The sequence below is a fragment of the Mirounga angustirostris genome, unplaced genomic scaffold (assembly GCF_029215605.1).
Source record: "Mirounga angustirostris isolate CCGP_5_RB_7025 unplaced genomic scaffold, mMirAng1.0.hap1 SCAF_2, whole genome shotgun sequence".
NCBI classification, from domain to species: domain Eukaryota; kingdom Metazoa; phylum Chordata; class Mammalia; order Carnivora; family Phocidae; genus Mirounga; species Mirounga angustirostris.
Genome location: NW_026991710.1, coordinates 71,344,355 through 71,363,130, shown reverse-complemented (window position 1 = coordinate 71,363,130; position 18,776 = coordinate 71,344,355). Strand labels below are relative to the sequence as shown.

The window sequence follows — 18,776 nt, the reverse complement described above, 5'->3', positions numbered from 1 at the left end:
CAGATAGCCTTCCTTGTGATTAGAGCATCTGACACATATAAATTGAAGCACTGTCCCTCAAGTCAGGAGATTTCGTTTTCGTCCCAGCTCTTCTCGTTGATTAGACTTGCTCTTAAATTCTTAAATTAGATTTGCTCTTAAATTCTTTGGGTTTCAACTTCCTTGTCTATAATCTGTTGGATTGAATCCATGGTTCTTAAACCTGAATGCATTTAGGATCACTTGGCCAGCTTTTAAAGTACGCTTGGGGGGGGGGGGGGGGAAGGTATCTGGGCCCTCACCTAAATAATCTGTTTAGTTGGGGGGGGGGGTGAGAACCTGTGCATTAGAAGTTATGTGTATCTCCCTTCATGATGCTAACGTGCAGTGGGGTTGAGAAATCACTAAATTAGTTGATGTATGAAGTTTCAACCAGCTCTAATGTTCTATGATTATGATACGATCTTTTTATTTTTTTATTTTATTTTTTTAAAAGATTTTATTTATTTATTTGACAGAGACACAGCGAGAGAGGGAACACAAGCAGGGGAGTGGGAGAGGGAGAAGCAGGCTTCCCGCTGAGCAGGGAGCCCGATGCGGTGCTCGATCCCAGGACCCTGGGATCATGACCTGAGCCAAAGGCAGCTGCTTAACGACTGAGCCACCCAGGCGCCCCTGATACGATCTTTTTAAATAAAATACTGAACAGGCACTTGTGTAAGATAATTTTGTAGATCTGATAAACACTTTGATAGCTGAAGGAACAAATGTTGCTCTAGGAATCCCAGAATTTCAGAGCATGGCCAGATCCCAGCCTTGTGTAAGTCACAGTAATCCATAAGTATACTTAAAGCATACCTTTTTTTTTTTAAACACAGGGACTGCTACAGATGAAATACCCTACATCATCTGAGATTTATCTTTAATTTTTTTAATGCAGAAAGGAATATATTGAGATGGGTCTTGAAGGAAAGAGAAATAAATATCACCCTATTCACTCCAAAAATGACAAATCAGGATGTTGTGTTCAGTGCATTTTTTTTTCTTAAAGACTATCTAAAATAATTTGTACAGATTTACCCTTTGTAAGGCATCCTTTTTCTTTTTGTTTTTGACTAATTTATGTAAGCATCTTAGGTTAACTGTAGTCTTGAGCAGCTTCTGAAACTTCAAGTGCAGAACATGCATCTTACACATACTAATCCCAACACTAAGCAGAAGCACATGAAGAGCTTACTGAAAGCCCCAAATGGAAGGTGCAAACTCCTAGGTAAATGGGCTCTCGCAAGACAAATGTGTCCCTGGTTGTTTCAGTGAAGGACGTATAGCCCACGATGCCAAATCTCTCTCTCCCTGGCATACATGCTTTTCTTCTCCATAATACCCTCACCTGGAAAAGGTCTTGCCTCTGACCTGCGGGGGAGGTTGGAAGCATACACCATTTGCTCTCCTTCTTCAAGGCCATTCCTCCGGGCAGGCCTAGCAAATTCTCTTTGGAAAGCAGGTGAGGACTTATCAGATATATTGATGATTCCAGTCGGGGCATAGTGTCCTTCATCGGAACCTTAAATCTGAAACGTGAGGTCGTTCAATGCCTCCTAAATTCAGTGCCTCCTAAGCCATTCAGAAAACTTAGGAAACAATTATGCTTTCCTGAGCAATTTTGACTTCTTCCCCTCCTTATTTTCCAGAACCCCTCCCTACCTTCTCATGGCAGCAGGAGAATGTGGACTCGGATGAAGCGCACCTCTCCCCACAGGCTGGGCGCCTGATTCGCCAGCTTCTGGATGAAGACAGTGACCCCATGCTCTCTCCTCGGTTCTATGCTTATGGGCAGAGTAGGCAGTACCTGGATGACACAGAAGTGCCTCCTTCTCCCCCAAATTCCCATTCTTTCATGAGGTATGTGTGTGTTGCTGATAAGCAAATGTATTCATCGCCATAATGTTAGAAAGAATAGGAATGGTGTTGATGGCTGGCAATTTTTTTTAACTACATTGTAAGTCTGTGGAAGAACATATTGGGAATTCTCCATCCTAGTACACAGGCTCTGTTGTAATTTTTCAGTTGGCCCAACTACATCACTGCATACTGAATTTCCACTAGCACATCCTCTCCAGAGCTATCTAAAATTTAACTCTCAGGTCTGCAGTGCATATTTCAGTCCTACCTTTGCTAATTGTAAATGTGAGTAAGAGAAAGTTAGGCCTATTTGATAAGTGGGACATAGAGAGCTCAGGGTCACAAGATGAATTGGTAGTCCCCTTTCTTTTATATGGGAAGATGGAGACTGTCTGGACCCTCTCCCTCCGTGCCACATCCCCATCCCCAAGCCCCTCGGCAGGCAGCGAGTGCTCCGCCCTGTGCCCCTCACAGGCGCCGGAGCTCCTCTCTCGGGTCCTACGATGACGAGCAGGAGGACCTGACACCTGCCCAGCTCACGCGAAGGATTCAGAGCCTTAAAAAGAAGATCCGAAAGTTCGAAGATAGATTTGAAGAGGAGAGGAAGTACAGAGTAAGTGTCTCCTCACAGGGTTGTCCCTATCCACTCCTGTCCCCTGACAATGCTCACATGCCAGCATATTAGAAACTCAGAGAAGTGATCAAAAGTTAAGGGAGAGGGCGCCTGGGTGGCTCAGTTGGTTAAGCGACTGCCTTCGGCTCAGGTCATGATCCTGGAGTCCCGGGATCGAGTCCCACATCAGGCTCCCTGCTCGGCAGGGAGTCTGCTTCTCCCTCTGACCCTCCTCCCTCTCATGCTCTCTGTCTCTCATTCTCTCTCTCTCAAATAAATAAATAAAATCTTAAAAAAAATAAAAAAAATAAAAAAAAAAAAGGTGAGAAGTAGGAAAAAAAAAAAGTTAAGGGAGATTTCTGGGGAGCCCCAAAACAAAAAGGCAATAGAAACTGGCTAGTAGGGGCACCTGGGTGGCTCAGTCGTTAAGCATCTGCCTTCCGCTCAAGTCATGCTCGGATCGAGCCCCGCATTGGGCTCCCTGCTCGGCGGGAAGCCTGCTTCTCCCTCTCCCTCTCCCGCTCCCCCTGCTGGTGTTCCCTCTCTCGCTGTGTCTCTCTCTGTCAAAATAAATAAATAAAATCTTTAAAAAAAAAAAAAGAAAGAAACTGGCTAGTAAACCCTGAGATGCCCCAGACATCATGTATCAGCATTTTCCTTGCACAGGGTATTCTTACAAATACGATTGAACATTTTAGTTGACCTCTTACAAACTTAACCTTGTGAAGGAATGGGAAAAATCATTAAATGACTCTTTATTTTGGCTCAAACTTAATTCAAGATTATCTTCTAAATTTTCATTAGTATTTACCTCATTCTGTTCTCAGCTGTATCTTAGCATTGCCCACAAGAGTGGCAGAAAGGCACTTTGCATGGTGATTCCAATGTAAGATGTATGTCCCCTCTGCTTTCCATTCTGTTAGCTTGACAACTTAAACCCTACAACTCATGAAAAGGGGCCATGGACTTCACGGAAGTCCAGCATTTTGCCTGTGAGGAATTCTCTGAAAGCATCAAAAATAACCATGTAAAGAAAGATAATGGAATTATATTGATGACATTTTCTCTAATTGTTCATGATGAATTTCTTTTTCCGGTGGGACTCAACCTTCTCTTCCTCTTTAAAACAAACTAATCATGGGGCGCCTGGGTGGCTCAGTCAGTTAAGCATCTGCCTTCAGCTCAGGTCATGATCTCATAGGTCATGGGATCGAGCCCCACATTGGGTTCCCCGTTCAGTGGGGAGTCTGCTTGAGATTCTCTTTCCCTGCTCTTTCTCTCCCCCTCCCCCGACTTGCACACATGCATACTCTCTCAAATAAATAAACAAACCTAAAAAAAAGACATAAAATAGTATAAAACTATGTATTGAAACCACCCAAAACAATAAAATTATCTTCTCTTAAAAAAAACCAGGGGGGCGCCTGGGTGGCCCAGTCAGGTTGAGCATCTGCCTTTGGCTCAGGTCATGAGCCCAGGGTCCTGGGATCGAGCCCCGCATTGGGCTGCCTGCTCAGTGGAAAGTCTGCTTCTCCCTCTGCCCACCCCACCTTGTGTTTTCTCTCTCCCTCTCTCTCTTTCTGAAAAAAATAAATCTTACAAAATTAAAAGAAATTAGAACAAACTGATCATCAAACTCATCTTCTTTTTCCTGCCCCAGTTTGCAAACATTTACATTCAATTTTGCTTTTCTCAGCCTTCTCATAGTGACAAAGCAGCCAACCCAGAGGTTCTAAAATGGACAAATGACCTTGCCAAATTCCGGAAACAGCTTAAAGGTGGGTGACATTGTAGACCTATGCCATGGTTTCAGGAAGACAAGCCACCTGCAGGATTCACGATCTCACCACATCCCGAGTGCCCCTGTTGAAATAGTTCGGAAAGACAAGTTCCTTGATGCTGCTTCCCAGCGCACCTGGTGTAGGGGGACACCTTCCCCACGTCTCACCATGCTCTCCATCACAGGGCAACCCGGATCAGTTAAGATGCAAATGCTGCAGCATTTCCCCATTTCCCTAAATCATGAATTTTTATTTGCTGTGGTGTTAGGAGAAGACCTGTAAGCACGGAGGAATATAAAAAGGATTGGGCCCTTGTCCCTCAAAAAGCATGCTGTCTTTTAGGAGATAGTCATATAAACAACCAAATGGAATACAAAGGGAAAATAATGCCAAAATGACGTATGTAAGTTATCTGGAAAAAGTTGGCCAGCAGTTGGGGGTGCTGGATCAGTCAGTCAATGCTGTTAAACAGTAAGGGAGTGGGTATAGAACCATCTGCCACATTCTGAGAACAGCAAACCTGTTGGTGTGGCTAAAGCATGAACGTTACATAGCTAAAGCTTTTTCAGGAATTTGGGTTAGGGAATTATTCCAGATAATCCAAGAAGATGTTAGCATTTTCTCAGGTTTTACATAATAACCCAGAGATTTCGACTACTGTTATAATTAGATACTTTCCAAAAAAAGATGGGGCTGAATGGTTAGTAACACCACAGAAAAACAATTGGGGTTCAGCAGACATCAATTCTCATATGTCACCACCCCCAAATGTTTTCAAACTAGAGTCCAAACTAAAGATATCTGAAGAGGACCTAAGCCCCAGGATGCGGCAGCGAAGCAACACGCTCCCCAAGAGTTTCGGTTCCCAGCTTGAGAAAGAAGACGAGAAGAAGCAAGAGCTCGTCGATAAAACTGTAAAGCCTAGCGTCGAAGCCACGCTGGAATCCATCCAGAGGAAGCTCCAGGAGAAGCGGGCAGAAAGCAGCCGTCCTGAGGACATTAAGGTGTGGGGATTCGGTGGCGGCCCCAAGCCAACTGCTAGTCAATATGGTGGCAACACAGGGCCCGACACATGGGTCCCGGTGGGAAGAGGGACGCGGCAACGCCTGCTCAGACCTCCCACGCCCTGGTCTCCCACACGCTTAGATGTCTAGAGAAGCAGATGGAACAGCCTGAGAGTGTTTTCAGTGCTAGTACTTTGGTTTATGATGACACATTGAAAGCAGAACACTCTCATGTAGAGATCGCAGAAAGAACTCGTGCAGGTTAACAGACAGTTTGATGACTCTAGAGTAGAAGGATCGTAGATGAACCTTTGGGGCTGTAGTCCTGGCTTGGGCCATTCAGCTAAGCCCCACGTGCCTCGCAGCCCCGCTTACCTCATCCTGCCTTTGCGGCCGCGTGGGACACAGAGTTGATGGCGACTCTGCTGTACTAGCTCTTTCGCTGGCAGAAAGCCGGGACAAGCTGACTCCTAAGCGAGCTCTGAATAGAGCCCGGAGGAACGACTGTAGGAGGATGCTTTGTAACCTTACTTGAGGAGATTTGTCTACAGAAAGAAGTAGGAGTGCTCGTAAATGTTTCCCCACCTTTCATTTTTCTCTCCTTGTGTTTATTCAGGATATGACCAAAGACCAGATTGCCAACGAGAAGGTGGCTCTGCAGAAAGCTCTGTTATATTACGAAAGCATTCACGGCCGGCCGGTATGTGAATGTACTGGGTTTCCTGATTGGGGTCAACTGTGTGGCTTTAGAAATGAATCTTCTGTGTTCGGTATTTGACATATGAGTTTTCCTGACGTTTAGGAGATGCCTACAAATTTTCAGCAGACCCAGGCTCTCTGGAGGCTAAACTGAGGAGAGGCTTAAGCTGTGGAACAGATGCTGGCTTTGAGTTCCAAAGAAACATGAGTTTGCAGCTAACATTTAGTCACTACTGTCCTGCTTCAGGGGGACAGTGGTGGAGGGGGTGTAGATTACAGATGCGTGCACAAATCCCTAGAGACTCCTCCGTCCCTAGGTCTGCCCCCATACGCTGTCACTGGCTCGAGGCATTCTTGTCCTTAAAATGAAGGTGTTAAACTAGTATGATTTGCCCTAAAATTCAGTCTCTCTTCAATGTAGCCGCGGTCAGTGTTTATCTGTAGAGAAGTTCCAGCCCCCATCCTTTTTTTTTTTAATTTTTTTTTATTCTTATGTTAATCCCCATACATTACATCATTAGTTTTAGATGAAGTGTTCCATGATTCATTGTTTGTGCATAACACCCAGTGCTCCATGCAGAATGTGCCCTCCTCAATACCCATCACCAGGCTAACCCATCCTCCCACCCCCCTCCCCTCTAGAACCCTCAGTTTGTTTTTCAGAGTCTATCGTCTCTCATGGTTCGTCTACCCCTCCGATTTCCCCCGCTTCATTCTTCCCCTCCCGCTACCTTCTTCTTCTTCTTCTTTTTTTTTTTTTCTTAACATATATTGCATTATTTGTTTCAGAGGTACAGATCTGTGATTCCACAGTCTTGCACAATTCACAGTACTCACCATAGCACATACCCTCCCCAGTGTCTATCACCCAGCCACCCCATCCCTCCCACCCCACTCCCCACTCCAGCAACTCTCAGTTTGTTTCCTGAGATTAAGAATTCCTCGTATCAGTGAGGTCATATGATACATGTCTTTCTCTGTTTGACTTATTTCGCTCAGCATAACACCCTCCAGTTCCATCCACGTCGTTGCAAATGGCAAGATCTCATTCCTTTTGATGGCTGCATAATATTCCATTGTATATATATACCACATCTTCTTTATCCATTCATCTGTCGATGGACATCTTGGCTCTTTCCACAGTTTGGCTATTGTGGACATTGCTGCTATAAACATCGGGGTGCACGTACCCCTTCGGATCCCTACTTTTGTATCTTTGGGGTAAATACCCAGTAGTGCAATTGTCCAGCCCCCATCCTAAACCAAAAGTGTGAGGAATCCAAAATAGGACTTGCCTTTTCATAGCAACAGGAAGCATCAAAAGCGATTTGTTACTCAGCAAATCGTGTGTTTGTCATTAGTCCTGGGGGGGTGGGGGGGTGGACAGTGGCACGAGAGGCTTCTGCTCTATTCCTTGAGAAACTCGTAATCAGATACTTGTCAGTTACTCTCAGTGACCTTCTGTGGAGAGTGTTATCTAAAATCCAACAAAACAAGTTCTTAAGAGCAGCTATAAAGGAGCGTGAAGTTTATATTCACAGAAGGATTTGTATACAGCCAAAATGCAGAGGTCTCTCTTCCAGTCACAGGCACGGCTATATAATGGAGATGGTATTTTCATGTAAAATACACTCTTTTGAATAAAGAAGGTCCCAGAAGAATGCACTAGACTTTAAGATCTGTGAGGGCAGGAATTTTGTTGACCTAATGGGGCACCTGATCCTTGGCATCTAGCACAAAGACCTGACACATACCATGTGCCCAATAAACTGTCTGTAGAATGCATCCTCCATGGTATTTTTGGTTCTGAATTTATCAGGTTTAAATTAAAAAAAAAAAAAAGGCTGGAGCTGCTGATGATTGATTTTACTGGCCTGTCCCTAAAGCGGAAAAATACTGGTGCTCTGGGATAATGGTCATGTTTCAGGCCAAGTTGTGTTTTGGATTTTTTAAAGGCATTGAACCAGAAAGGCACTGGAGCTCAAATATATTGTGAAACTTGTCCTTTTCTCCTGGAGGATTCAGAACTTGCAGAAGTAGAACTGAACTCCTTCTAGCAGAGAGAAGGCCCTTCTCCACTGTCAGCTCAGCGCCTTTTAAGTATAGATCTCCTCATGGCCACCAGGCAGGTGCGGAAGGAGGGGGAGAGTTGTGTGCTTTCCTTTTCAGCATTTCTTCTTTTTCTCATGTGGGTTCACATCTGACATTGATGGACTCCTTTAAGGACTTCTTTGCCTGAGGCCCCACAATCTCTCAGCTGCTTTCTAGTACCAAACTTTACGGCCAATTTGGGGGCCCGGATGCCAGGTATTTGTTGCTCAAAGTTGGACACAGAGCCTCTCATTCTGCCTGGGCTGAAGGGATGGGCAGGGACTTGGGTCCGCAGTCCTAGATTGAGATCCCAGCCCTACTGAGACCAGCCCTGGAGCTTTGGGCTACGGAGGTAGGAGTCCAGGGCTTTGATTATACCATCCATAGCTATCCGTTATAGGTTGTCATGGAGACCAATGGGCAGGTCAGACACGCACAGACACATTTACCTGTGGGCTGTCTGGCACTGAGGAAGTGGGCTGGCTGGCTTGGCAGGTGGCTCAGGGGGTGCCCATCAATGATGTTGTCACTTCTGCTACAGGTATATGTTCTGCTGTCTACAGCCTACTTCTTATTAAGTGATGAACTCAGGAGAGAGAACGCACCTTGTTTTAACTCTCTTATCATTAGGAATATGAAATCTTAGTTCTTGGCCCTGCTCTATTATTTCCTTTCCTCTCAGTGTTCTTTTAGATGTTGGAAGAACACCTTTTTGGGTCTGCATTCTAGCATCTCATCGGGCAGGGAACAAGTTCTCTAGAACTTTGAGTGGCATTTGTTGCTGGTTCATGGTTAGACTCTCTGCCTCTCTGCAACTTGATGCTCCAGCCTCCTCAGGAAAAGCAGAGTTCATTTGATATCTGGCCAGTGTGAAAAATCAAAGAGTAAACTTTTCATTCTTAGGTCTGTGGTGTTGCCATGGACCCTGAACTGTAAATACCATTTGGGCAACACTCTTTTGTTTATTTGTTTGTTTTTAGAAAAGCAGGTGCTCAAAGCTCATGGGTTTTTGCTGAATCTACAGATTCTGATTCGAAAGGACAATGAGAGACTGACTGTTAGAATCGCAGGCCAAAGCCGTTGTGTGCGGCTCTTGTACATTTTTTAAACAAGGCATTTTGCTTTAACAGGGCACTCCACAGAGTGACACGTGAATGAAAAACAAAACACACTCATTTACACAGGGGCACATAAATCCCTACTAATTATTAAGAAAGCATGTCCTTTCAACATTTAAAGAACTCATCGAAAGATAATCACAGAAAGTACAGCACACAACTGCAGGTCACCATATTACAGACCACTCCTTGATGAGAGCGTAGAAGGAATGGGTTGCTTGCTCAGAGCTTCTGGTTTCTTCCTGAGTCTCTTCCTCATCAGGATATTTTCATGTTATGTTTTAATATCTTGGGAACTAACGTGACACTGAACACACTCTGTTCAAATTTAAATGCAAACTCTGAAGCCTTAAATAAATACTGCCCTTTGGCTCTCTGCTATTTGGGATGATCTGATCTTTGCCCAGTCTATTATTTTTACCTGATAATAAAGAGGAGAGAGTTACCTCTTTCTGAGTCGATGGGCCAAGATGCAGTCGTTATAAGAATCCATCTCATTTGTCTTCTCCTGCTAGTAGTTTTATGACTCAGGAGTACCCCTCCACACGCAAACTCAAACCACTTGTTTTGCTAAGAAGATTTTGAGGCTGTATAGTTTCTTGTCTGCCTGTGGCATAATTTCTCACAAAATGGTGCTTCCATGCTACTGTTTATAGCTAGAGGTCTTGTGAACTCAACCTAGGCAGAGCTCTGTGCTTGGAAGGCAGAATTCTCTACATTAAGAAGACAACGTGGTCAGACCCTATTAGAAGAAAATGCTTCATTGTGACATTTCTAGTATGTCTTCACTGTGTTAAGATCCTACTTTACTTCATGTCTTATTTGTGAATGGAAAGAAAACTGAACTGGGAGTCCGTGAACCTGGGTTCTTGACCCAAATCTGTTGCCTGGGGCAAATCATTACCCTCTCCAGGGCTTTGTTTCATCGTATGAAAAAATAAGGCTTTTCTAGCTCTGATATTCCAGGGTTCTAATTCTATCTTTATCTTCACATTAAAAGGATCAGTCATTTTCTCTTCACCTGTGTGGCACTGTCCAGGTAACAGAGTCCGGATGGGTGTTGCTGTAAGGAAGTTTTATTCAAGGCTAAGACAAAAACCCTCACAAAAGATAAAGACAGGCAAATGCGGTTGTCTAATTGGTCCTTTGTAATTTGTGTCCAAGACTTTCCTCTATTTAAATGTGGATTAATTATTGGCTGGTATTCCCTTGGTACCTGGAAATATTATCTGAGACTTTACAGAGCAACCAAATAGCATAGTAAGTGATCAGTCGTTGAAGATTTCTTTAATCAAAAACAAAAACCGGGGTGCCTGGGTGGCTCAGTCAGTTAAGCGTCCGACTCTTGATTTCTGCTCAGGTCATGATCTTAGGGTCCTGGAATTGAGCCCCACTTTGGGCTCCATGCTCAGCGTGGAGTCTACTTGAGATTCTGTCTCTCCCTCTCTCCCTTCCCCCACTTGTGTGTTCTCTCTAGATAGATAGATAGATAGATAGATAGATAGATAGATAGATAGATAAAATCTTTTTTTAAAAAAAAAAAAGCAAAGACAGAATGGGAGGTGCTGCCTTCACCCTTTAGATGTTTGCATCTAGGTTTTTATGTTGTTCTGACTTGTGTGCAAAAATACATCTTAGTAATAACCCTATTCCCACACACTGGAAAACCATTCAGAGCTCTACCACCTGAATGAAAATTTAGTAAAGGTTTGAGGCAAAAGGAGTGAAAGTGTAATAGAAAATACAATGTATTACATGCTTGGCCTAAAGTCATTTCCAAGCAACTATAGATCATAAAAGATTTTCTAATATGAATGCTGCAGTTTACCAATCAGGAAATCGAGGCTCAGAGAATTTTACTGGCTCATTCAAAGGCCTGTTTTCCATCAGTAACAGAATCTCCGAGCAGCCGATGACTCAAGAATAAGAGACAGCAGCTTCCAAACAGTTTTCCCATGGTCCATTTAATATCAGCTCACCCTTTTTTTTAACAGTTCAGCCAAGGCCCTGCTTTGTTTATGGAACTATTGGTTAGATTTTGGCTCTACTAACAAATCCAGTTCTGATAATTGCATGTGATGTGGTTTTATGATGAGTGAAAGTTGTATCAACTTTTAGTATCACCAAGCCTTTGGCTTCAGATATATATCATGAAAATAATTATGGTGTAAATCAAGTAGTGTTAATTCTTTCCACCCCTCAGACTTAAAGATCTTTAATATTCCTGGTGTTTAGACACTTCTATCAAATGCCAGTGTTAACTTTGGTGGAATTATGATGGGTTTAGCTCTCCAGAGTCAGAAACTGGACTTTATCAAATCACTCACAGGTGATTAGTTCCTGAGGATCATCAATTTAAAACATGAGCAATTCGTAGAAAACCTAAATATCAGTGTCATAAGCCAAAGAATTAAACCAAGGATCCTCTTCATCTGCTCCAACTAGAAAATTTCAACAAAGAATTAGAGAGGAAACTGGCTTCTGTCAAATTTGCCACATCTGGCTGGTTTTACTAGCAAAGTCTCCTTCTAAAATTCAGACTCTCCTTTTACAACCCAAAAATGTTTCTGCCAAGCAACAAATAATAGGATGTGAGTCCACAGTGGGGAAATGCTAGCTCCTTATTATTTTTTTCGTATGCCTTTTGGTCACTAAACTATCAGTTGTTTATCTTGCACAAAATATTTCACCCCATGTCATGTGTTGACAATTAGGATGTGCCTTAACCTCATCTGCAACACATTTAATGGATACATCTTGTATTTAAAAAGGTATTCCATGTGTTCCAGTCCTGAATTTTATCATTTCACACGTGAGATTGTACAAGCCACTCCATTTCTACTCCTCAGACTTATCTGCGGCTGTTGTTGAACTCTTGTTGAAGTATAACCTAAATACAGAAAGAAGCGCACATTGTAAATATGTATCTTGATGCACTTTCACAAAGTAAACGAGTCCAGGTAACTAGCATCTAGACCAAGAAATAAATGTTGCCAGTCCTCCAGAAGCCCTGCTCCTTGTCCCCTTCCAGTTAATACCATGACCTCCACTCCATGAGGGAAAACCATTATCTTAACTCTAAAGCTGTAAATTCTCTTTGCTTATTTCTGAACTTACGTAAGTGGAATCTTACAGTACATATTCTGTAGTGTCTGGCTTATTTTACTTGGCTGTCTTTTTGTGAGATTAATTTATGATGTCTCCTGTAGCTGTGGCCCATTCATCCTCATTGCTGTGCAGTATTCAGTTTGGGCAACATACCCGTTCTGTTGCCGGGCATATGGGCGGTTTCCAGTTTGTGGTTGTTACAGGTGGTGCTGCTGTGAACATTATTCGGTGTGTCTTTTGGTGAGCTAGCGGCCGTACTTGGTGGTTGTTTTTTTTATACTTAAGAGCGGAACTGAGGAGTCACATGCTCAGCTTTAGTTGGACAACTGCCAAATTGTTGTCCAGAGTGTTCCACAAGCAGCAGTGAAAGAGAGTTCCAGTTCTTCAGCATTCTTGCTGACACTTGACATGATCTGTTGACTCATGTTAGCCTTTGCAGTAGGCGTGTCTAGTAGTAACACCTGTGGTTTGATCCTCAGTCTTTCTGACATAAAATAATTCCTGTGTTCCCTTTCATTTTGGACAGTCATCTTCTATGAAATACCAGTTTTAAAACTCCTTTTGATATGGTAGCTAGCCATAGGAAAATGCCATCTGCCTTTCAATATTGTGATATTCGGGAGAAATAGAGAAGATTATTATTATTGCTGTTCATAGAAAATAAGTCCACAAGATGTTTCTGCATAATGGCAGTATCCTATCCTGGCACGTGAAGTTCGTCCAAAGATCACTTGTTGACCACTTTGAGAAAGGCAAATATAAAAGGTTACAAAGGAATAATCCATTCGTGCATAACCCACGGTTGTCTGCAAAGTTGAAGTCCCAACAGGCCCATAATACCATTTGCCCTTCCTTACATCTGTAACTCTTGCCTTATGTGCCCAGTGGAAATAAAGTGCAGAAGACAAACTGCAAACTTGAAACAAAGACTCTTCATCTCTTTTGGCATTTAAGTAAAGAAGGGAAATGTGTGCATACCTATACACTTTGCATACGTGTTTATGTTTGAAATATCCTCTCACTTCGCAGATACTGTGGAATGTTTCCATTATGTCAGGCACTGAAATAGTTTCCAGGGATACAAAAACACATACTCCTGCTCTCAAGGAGCTTACAGTCTTGAAGAGGAGACAGATGTGCCAACAAATAGTTACTATAGAGTAAAATGTGTCATCTACTGGGGCTGCTATAACAAAATACCATGCACAAGGGCCTTATAAACAACAGACATTTATTTGTCACAGTTCTGGAGGCTGGAAGTCCAAGATCAAGGCTCTGATGGACTCAGTGTCTGGTGAGGGCCCTTTCCTGGTTCCCCGACAGCCATTTTCTTACTGTCCTCACATGGCAGAAGGGGCCAGGGAGCTCTCTGGGGTAGTGCCCTTCTATAAGAGCACTACTCCTGTTCATGAGGGCTTCACCCCCATGACCTAATCACCTCCCAAAGCCCCCACTGCCTGATAACATCACATGGGGAACCAGGTTGGAGTGGATTCACACATTCCATCGCCAGCAAAGCATGTGTGAAGTTACGCAGTATACACAGGTTGCAGTAGGTGACACAGAGGTGTGTGAGCAGGTCTCTCAGAGTGGGGGATGTTGGAAGAAGTCTGCATGGGGGGAGGTGGCTCATGATCTGCAATCTTCCAAACCAAGGAGCAGAGAGGAGGCCGTTCCAGGGCATACGGAACTAGGCAAAGAGGTATGAGACAACCTGGTTTATCTCTGGAGCTTGAGGTATGACAGGAAGAAGAGACAGCAGATGATGAAGGGCTTCTAGTACAATCCCAGGGAGTTGGGCCTGATTCCTCCCCCCTGCCTGTAGACGCAATCCTTTCTATGTCTGTGAGCATTCTGCCAGATTTTAAGGCACTGGACATGAGTCCGTCCATGCAGTCTATCAGCAGATGTTTCTCGAAAACCTACTGTTTGCCAAAATCTTAGCCTTAAAAACAAAACAATTTCATGGGGGAGAAAGACTTGTTAAAAAAAAAAAAAAAAAGGGCGCCTGGGTGGCTCAGTTGGTTAAGCGACTGCCTTCGGCTCAGGTCATGATCCTGGAGTCCCAGGATCGAGTCCCACATCGGGCTCCCTGCTCAGTGGGGGGTCTGCTTCTCCCTCTGACTCTCTTCCCTCTCGTGCTCTCTGTCTCTCATTCTCTCTCTCAAATAAATAAATAAAATCTTTAAAAAAAAAAAAAAAAAAAAAATCTGGGCGCCTGGGTGGCTCAGTTGGTTAAGCGACTGCCTTCGGCTCAGGTCATGATCCTGGAGTCCCGGGATCGAGTCCTGCATCCAGCTCCCTGCTCGGTGGGGAGTCTGCTTCTCCCTCTGACCCTCCCCTCTCATGCTCTCTCTCTCTCTCATTCTCTCTCTCAAATAAATAAATAAAATCTTTAAAAAAAAAATCTGATTACAGAGCTGCACAGTATTATCACAGAAATACATGCTTTCTTCTCTCCTGGATCTGGAAAATAGGAAATCACTTTGGATAGTTTTAAACAGGGAACCAGTCATGGTCATAGCTTTGATTTAAGAAAAGCAATCCTGCTGATGGAGTGATTCCCAAAGATCTGCCGTTGAAGTAGGTATTTTAAACATTCACTGACTAACTACTACTATCAGCTTAAATAAGTTTTGCAAGAATGGCGAGAGAGGAGTTGAATCATCTGTATTTCCTCCAGGCCCAGAGCATGCTTGAGCAGCTGATAGCGGGACAGGGGCAGCTTCTTAGCTCTGATGCTCTTGTTTTCAGGTGACCAAGAATGAACGTCAGGTAATGAAGCCACTGTATGACAGATACCGGCTGGTCAAGCAGATCCTGTCCCGAGCCAACACCATACCCATCATCGTGAGTACAGCGCCTTTCTGCGGTTGACCGCCTGTGGGACGGGCCCTGGCGCTATTGACAGAGCCCCGCCCTGCCTTCTCACTGAGGAGTAGTCTGTCATAGTTGAACCTGTCATGAATCTGTGGCTCATAAGCTTGGGGAATGAAGAATGTATCAAAGACTTCTGAGACTACAGTTGCCTCAAAGGAGCAAATCTGAAGCAGCTGGAGTTTTGTGTCCGCCCCTCTGACTTGTGCTGGGCTCACTGCCCCACCCTTTCCTCGGGAGACCGAGCACCAGCACCCCGGGGCTGTGTTTTCTCCAGGCCCCTCCAGGCCAGAGGCCCGTCCGGTCCCAATCTTCTCTCTCCCTCCAAGAGACGGATAGCCCCAGTGGGAATCCCATCCAGGAAGAGATCCTCTAAGGAGCTCCAGAGAGCCGCCTCTCTTTGGAGGCTATCAAGAAGCTAAGGTGGAAGAAAAGGGAGGAGGCTAGTGTCTGTGGGGCTGCTCTCAGTGGCCACTGTCATCTGACTGACACATAGCTGCTCCTGGCCTCTGAATTTTGATTTTGTCCAGAGTAGGGACCAGCAGCTTGCCTTCAGGCACTGGCCAACTCGCCCTCCTCCCGTACTCCAGTATTTCCACCCAGCTTGTGAGTGAGCCTTACTGCCCTCTCACCTCCTGGGGGAGCCTTTGCCTCTGGCCCAGTGCTGTCCTCTCTGGGAGCGCTGGGGGCTTTCTCTGCTGACTTTTAAACTTTCTAATAAACAGACACAGCCTTGCTTTTATGTTGTTATTAAGGTGCATGTCATCTTAGCTGCTGCTCTTCGGTTCCTGCTTTAAATCTCCCTGTTTGTTTGTTTCTTTTCTTTTTTAAAAAAAATTTTCTTTTTGGGGCGCCTGGGTGGCTCAGTCAGTTAAGCATCTGCCTTCGGTTCAGGTCATGATCCCCGGGTCCTGGGATGGAGCCCTGCGTCAGGTTCCCTGCTCAGAGGGAGTCTGCTTCTCCCTCTCCCTCTGCAGCTCCCTCTGCTGTTCCCCTGCTTGTGCTCTCTCACTCTCTCAAATAAATAGATAAAATCTTTAAAAAAAAGATTTTCTTTTTAAGCAATCTCTACACCTAACATGAGGCTCAAACTCACAACCCCGAGATCGAGAGTTGCATGCTCCAATGACGGAGCCAGCCAGGCGCCCCTCCTTGTTTATTTCTAAGATATGATCTTTGTATTTCTTTTAACAGTGTATCTGTCCCTCAGAATGAGGGAGGTTCCAGACTTCAGGCAGGTGTGTTAGAAGAAAGCAACTTCTCTAGAAATTTTTCACAGAATAAATTAGTAAACTAACCAAGGAAAGGATTCAATCTAAGCAATCCTTTCCTTCTCCAGTTACGAGCTCCAAGTGCCCCTCAATAAGTGTTCCTAAATAAGGAGAATGTACAGCAGGGAGGCCACGCAACCTCTGAATCCCCTGAGGAGCTTATGGTGTTATGCTTGAGGCTTATAGCGGTTCCCAGGTTCTCGTTCCTGCTGTCATCGGTTGGGGGGGTGGGGGCGGGTGGCAGGCCAGTGCCTCTCCTCGGGCTCCTTCTGCGTTCGGTTGGCGTGCTCGTGTGCTGTTCTTGCTCGCCTGCAGCCTCCTTGGCTTGGGGCTGTGGGCTCTGGAGTGAAGCAGCACCTCGGACGAGAACTTTGGTTGCCCCTGGTTTTCCTGGGAGTGTTTGGCGGGGAGGGGCTAGGGTATATAGTTCAAAGTCAGTGATGAATCCTAGGGCATTGGAGGAGGCAGAGGCCTGGAGGGCAAGGGAGAGGGGTTCACCATGTAACCACCTTGTCCACACCTGTTGCAGGGATCGCCCTCCAGCAAGCGGAGAAGCCCTTTGCTGCAGCCAATTATCGAGGGCGAAACGGCTTCCTTCTTCAAGGAGATAAAGGTGAAGACCTCCGGCCGCTAACCTCTCCCAAATTGGCTTCCATTCTCTCCCCGCCTCCCCTACTCCTGTGGATGCAGGTGGGGGGGGGGCGCGGCGCTGGGCCCCGGGTGCTGGTTTCCCATGCTGTTTCCTCATAATCATCAGCTGCTCCTAACCAACCACTAACGGTCCCCTCTTACGGATACGAGGGCCGAGCTGATCTCCTGAGTTCCTTCTCATTCCCCTACTTTTTTGTGACTTGTTGTTTGTTTTGTTTTCATTTTGCTTTCAGGGAGTTGGGCGGGGGTGGGGGTGGTTCACAATATTTTTTGTTTGTTTTCCTCTATTTGGGATGGATTTTCTGTATTCCAGAGTCTTCTTCAATGAACTCATTGGGTAACTTTCCCAAAAATCTTATTTACTGAGTTTCTAGAAAGCCCGGCATTAACAAAGGCAATCTAGATAGCACACAACAAAAAAACTATCATTTTGCAGCCCGGTATCTTCCTTGTCTTTGCCCAATTTGCTGGTGCAGTCTCACCCACTCCTCCGCCTTTTGCCTTTCCCCTCAGGGCTAAGTTAATAACCTGCTCCTGATCTGTGAATACAGTGCCATCGCCAGCAGCCGCTGGAATCAATGCTCTGGTTTTTTACCGCAGTAGTAATTATGGGTTTTATACAGGTAATCCTTGTCCTCGATGGCCACTTTTGTTCAAATGGGAAGTAGACTCTGCTCCCAGGTCTGCGTGTCTCTGTAGGGACCTACCTGGCCTGGACCACCATCAGCCTCTTTCACAGTTTTGTTTCTAGACGACTGAGCAAACTGGACTACCTTCTACAGGGCTCTAGAAATGAAAAATCAGATTTTTTTTTTTTTTTAAATCAGTGATTGTTTGTTAGCAATTGGAGTTTCACTTCTCATATTTCTGGGAAAGCCCTAAGCCTGGGGTGGTCATTTATCTACTGTAGCTAGGAATGGTATCACAGAACACGAGGGCCTCGTTCCCACGAGCGACACCAGTTGGGGACTGCTCCATTGTCCTGCCTGGTCCTCATCACTGTGACTGGTCTTCAATCTTATTTATTCTTGTCCTTTTCTTAGTTCTTAGGGGCCTTCAATATTTCATATACCTAATTTTAAGGTATTAGGCAATGATTATGCTCACTATTCGTATTATTTTACCTAGAACTTGTTTTATAAAAATGCTTGACATAACAATTAAGCAAATACGCTCTATTATATTTTGAAAATTGGAGCTATTTTCTTATAATAAGACTGGATGTTGATGAAAGAAGACAAATTTTGTCTGGCTGGTAATTTCACACGAGAATGAAGTCACCGTAATTGAAGAAATTTGGGCAATTGTGTGTATTGAAAATGAGCATTTCTCTTAGAAGCATGCAATAGAACTGTTACTAGATAAAAATGTGTTCTTTAACACATCCAAAATATGACAATAAATAATTGCCTCATTAAACGAATGGAAGATATATTTAATGATGCACTTTTTAAAAGAGGGCATTCTTCCAAATCTTCTTGTTCGGCTCAGTTTATTTTTTTCACAAGTATATTTTGGCCATGGCTCTTCTTCTGGCCCACGTGGTGGTCAGAATTTCAGATAATTTTGCAATGCTTACATTGCTTTTATAAACAGTGTTGTCTTTTAGTTCATTTTGTTCCAACTGGCTGGGCTTATTAGCATGTGTTTGGACTGTACTAATTCTTGGCAATTCTGATACA

The 18,776-nt window shown here is 44.3% G+C and overlaps 1 protein-coding gene across 7 annotated transcripts in view; it reads left to right on the top strand.

The window, feature by feature from the left end:
- The window catches only part of FAM13A (family with sequence similarity 13 member A), a 351,485-nt gene that overhangs the window by 322,845 nt on the left and 9,864 nt on the right, over positions 1–18,776 (top strand). For 5 of the 7 annotated variants that reach the window (XM_064584795.1, XM_054508809.2, XM_064584794.1 and 2 more), the window contains 7 exons: positions 1,671–1,881; positions 2,263–2,494; positions 4,191–4,272; positions 5,059–5,279; positions 5,896–5,979; positions 15,050–15,145; positions 16,973–17,056. In XM_064584795.1, the coding sequence (XP_064440865.1) occupies positions 1,671–1,881; positions 2,263–2,494; positions 4,191–4,272; positions 5,059–5,279; positions 5,896–5,979; positions 15,050–15,145; positions 16,973–17,056 (1,010 nt within the window). The remainder of the gene's footprint in view (positions 1–1,670; positions 1,882–2,262; positions 2,495–4,190; positions 4,273–5,058; positions 5,280–5,895; positions 5,980–15,049; positions 15,146–16,972; positions 17,057–18,776) is intronic. The other 2 variants (XM_045880762.3, XM_054508810.2) reach the window with 1 other exon arrangement.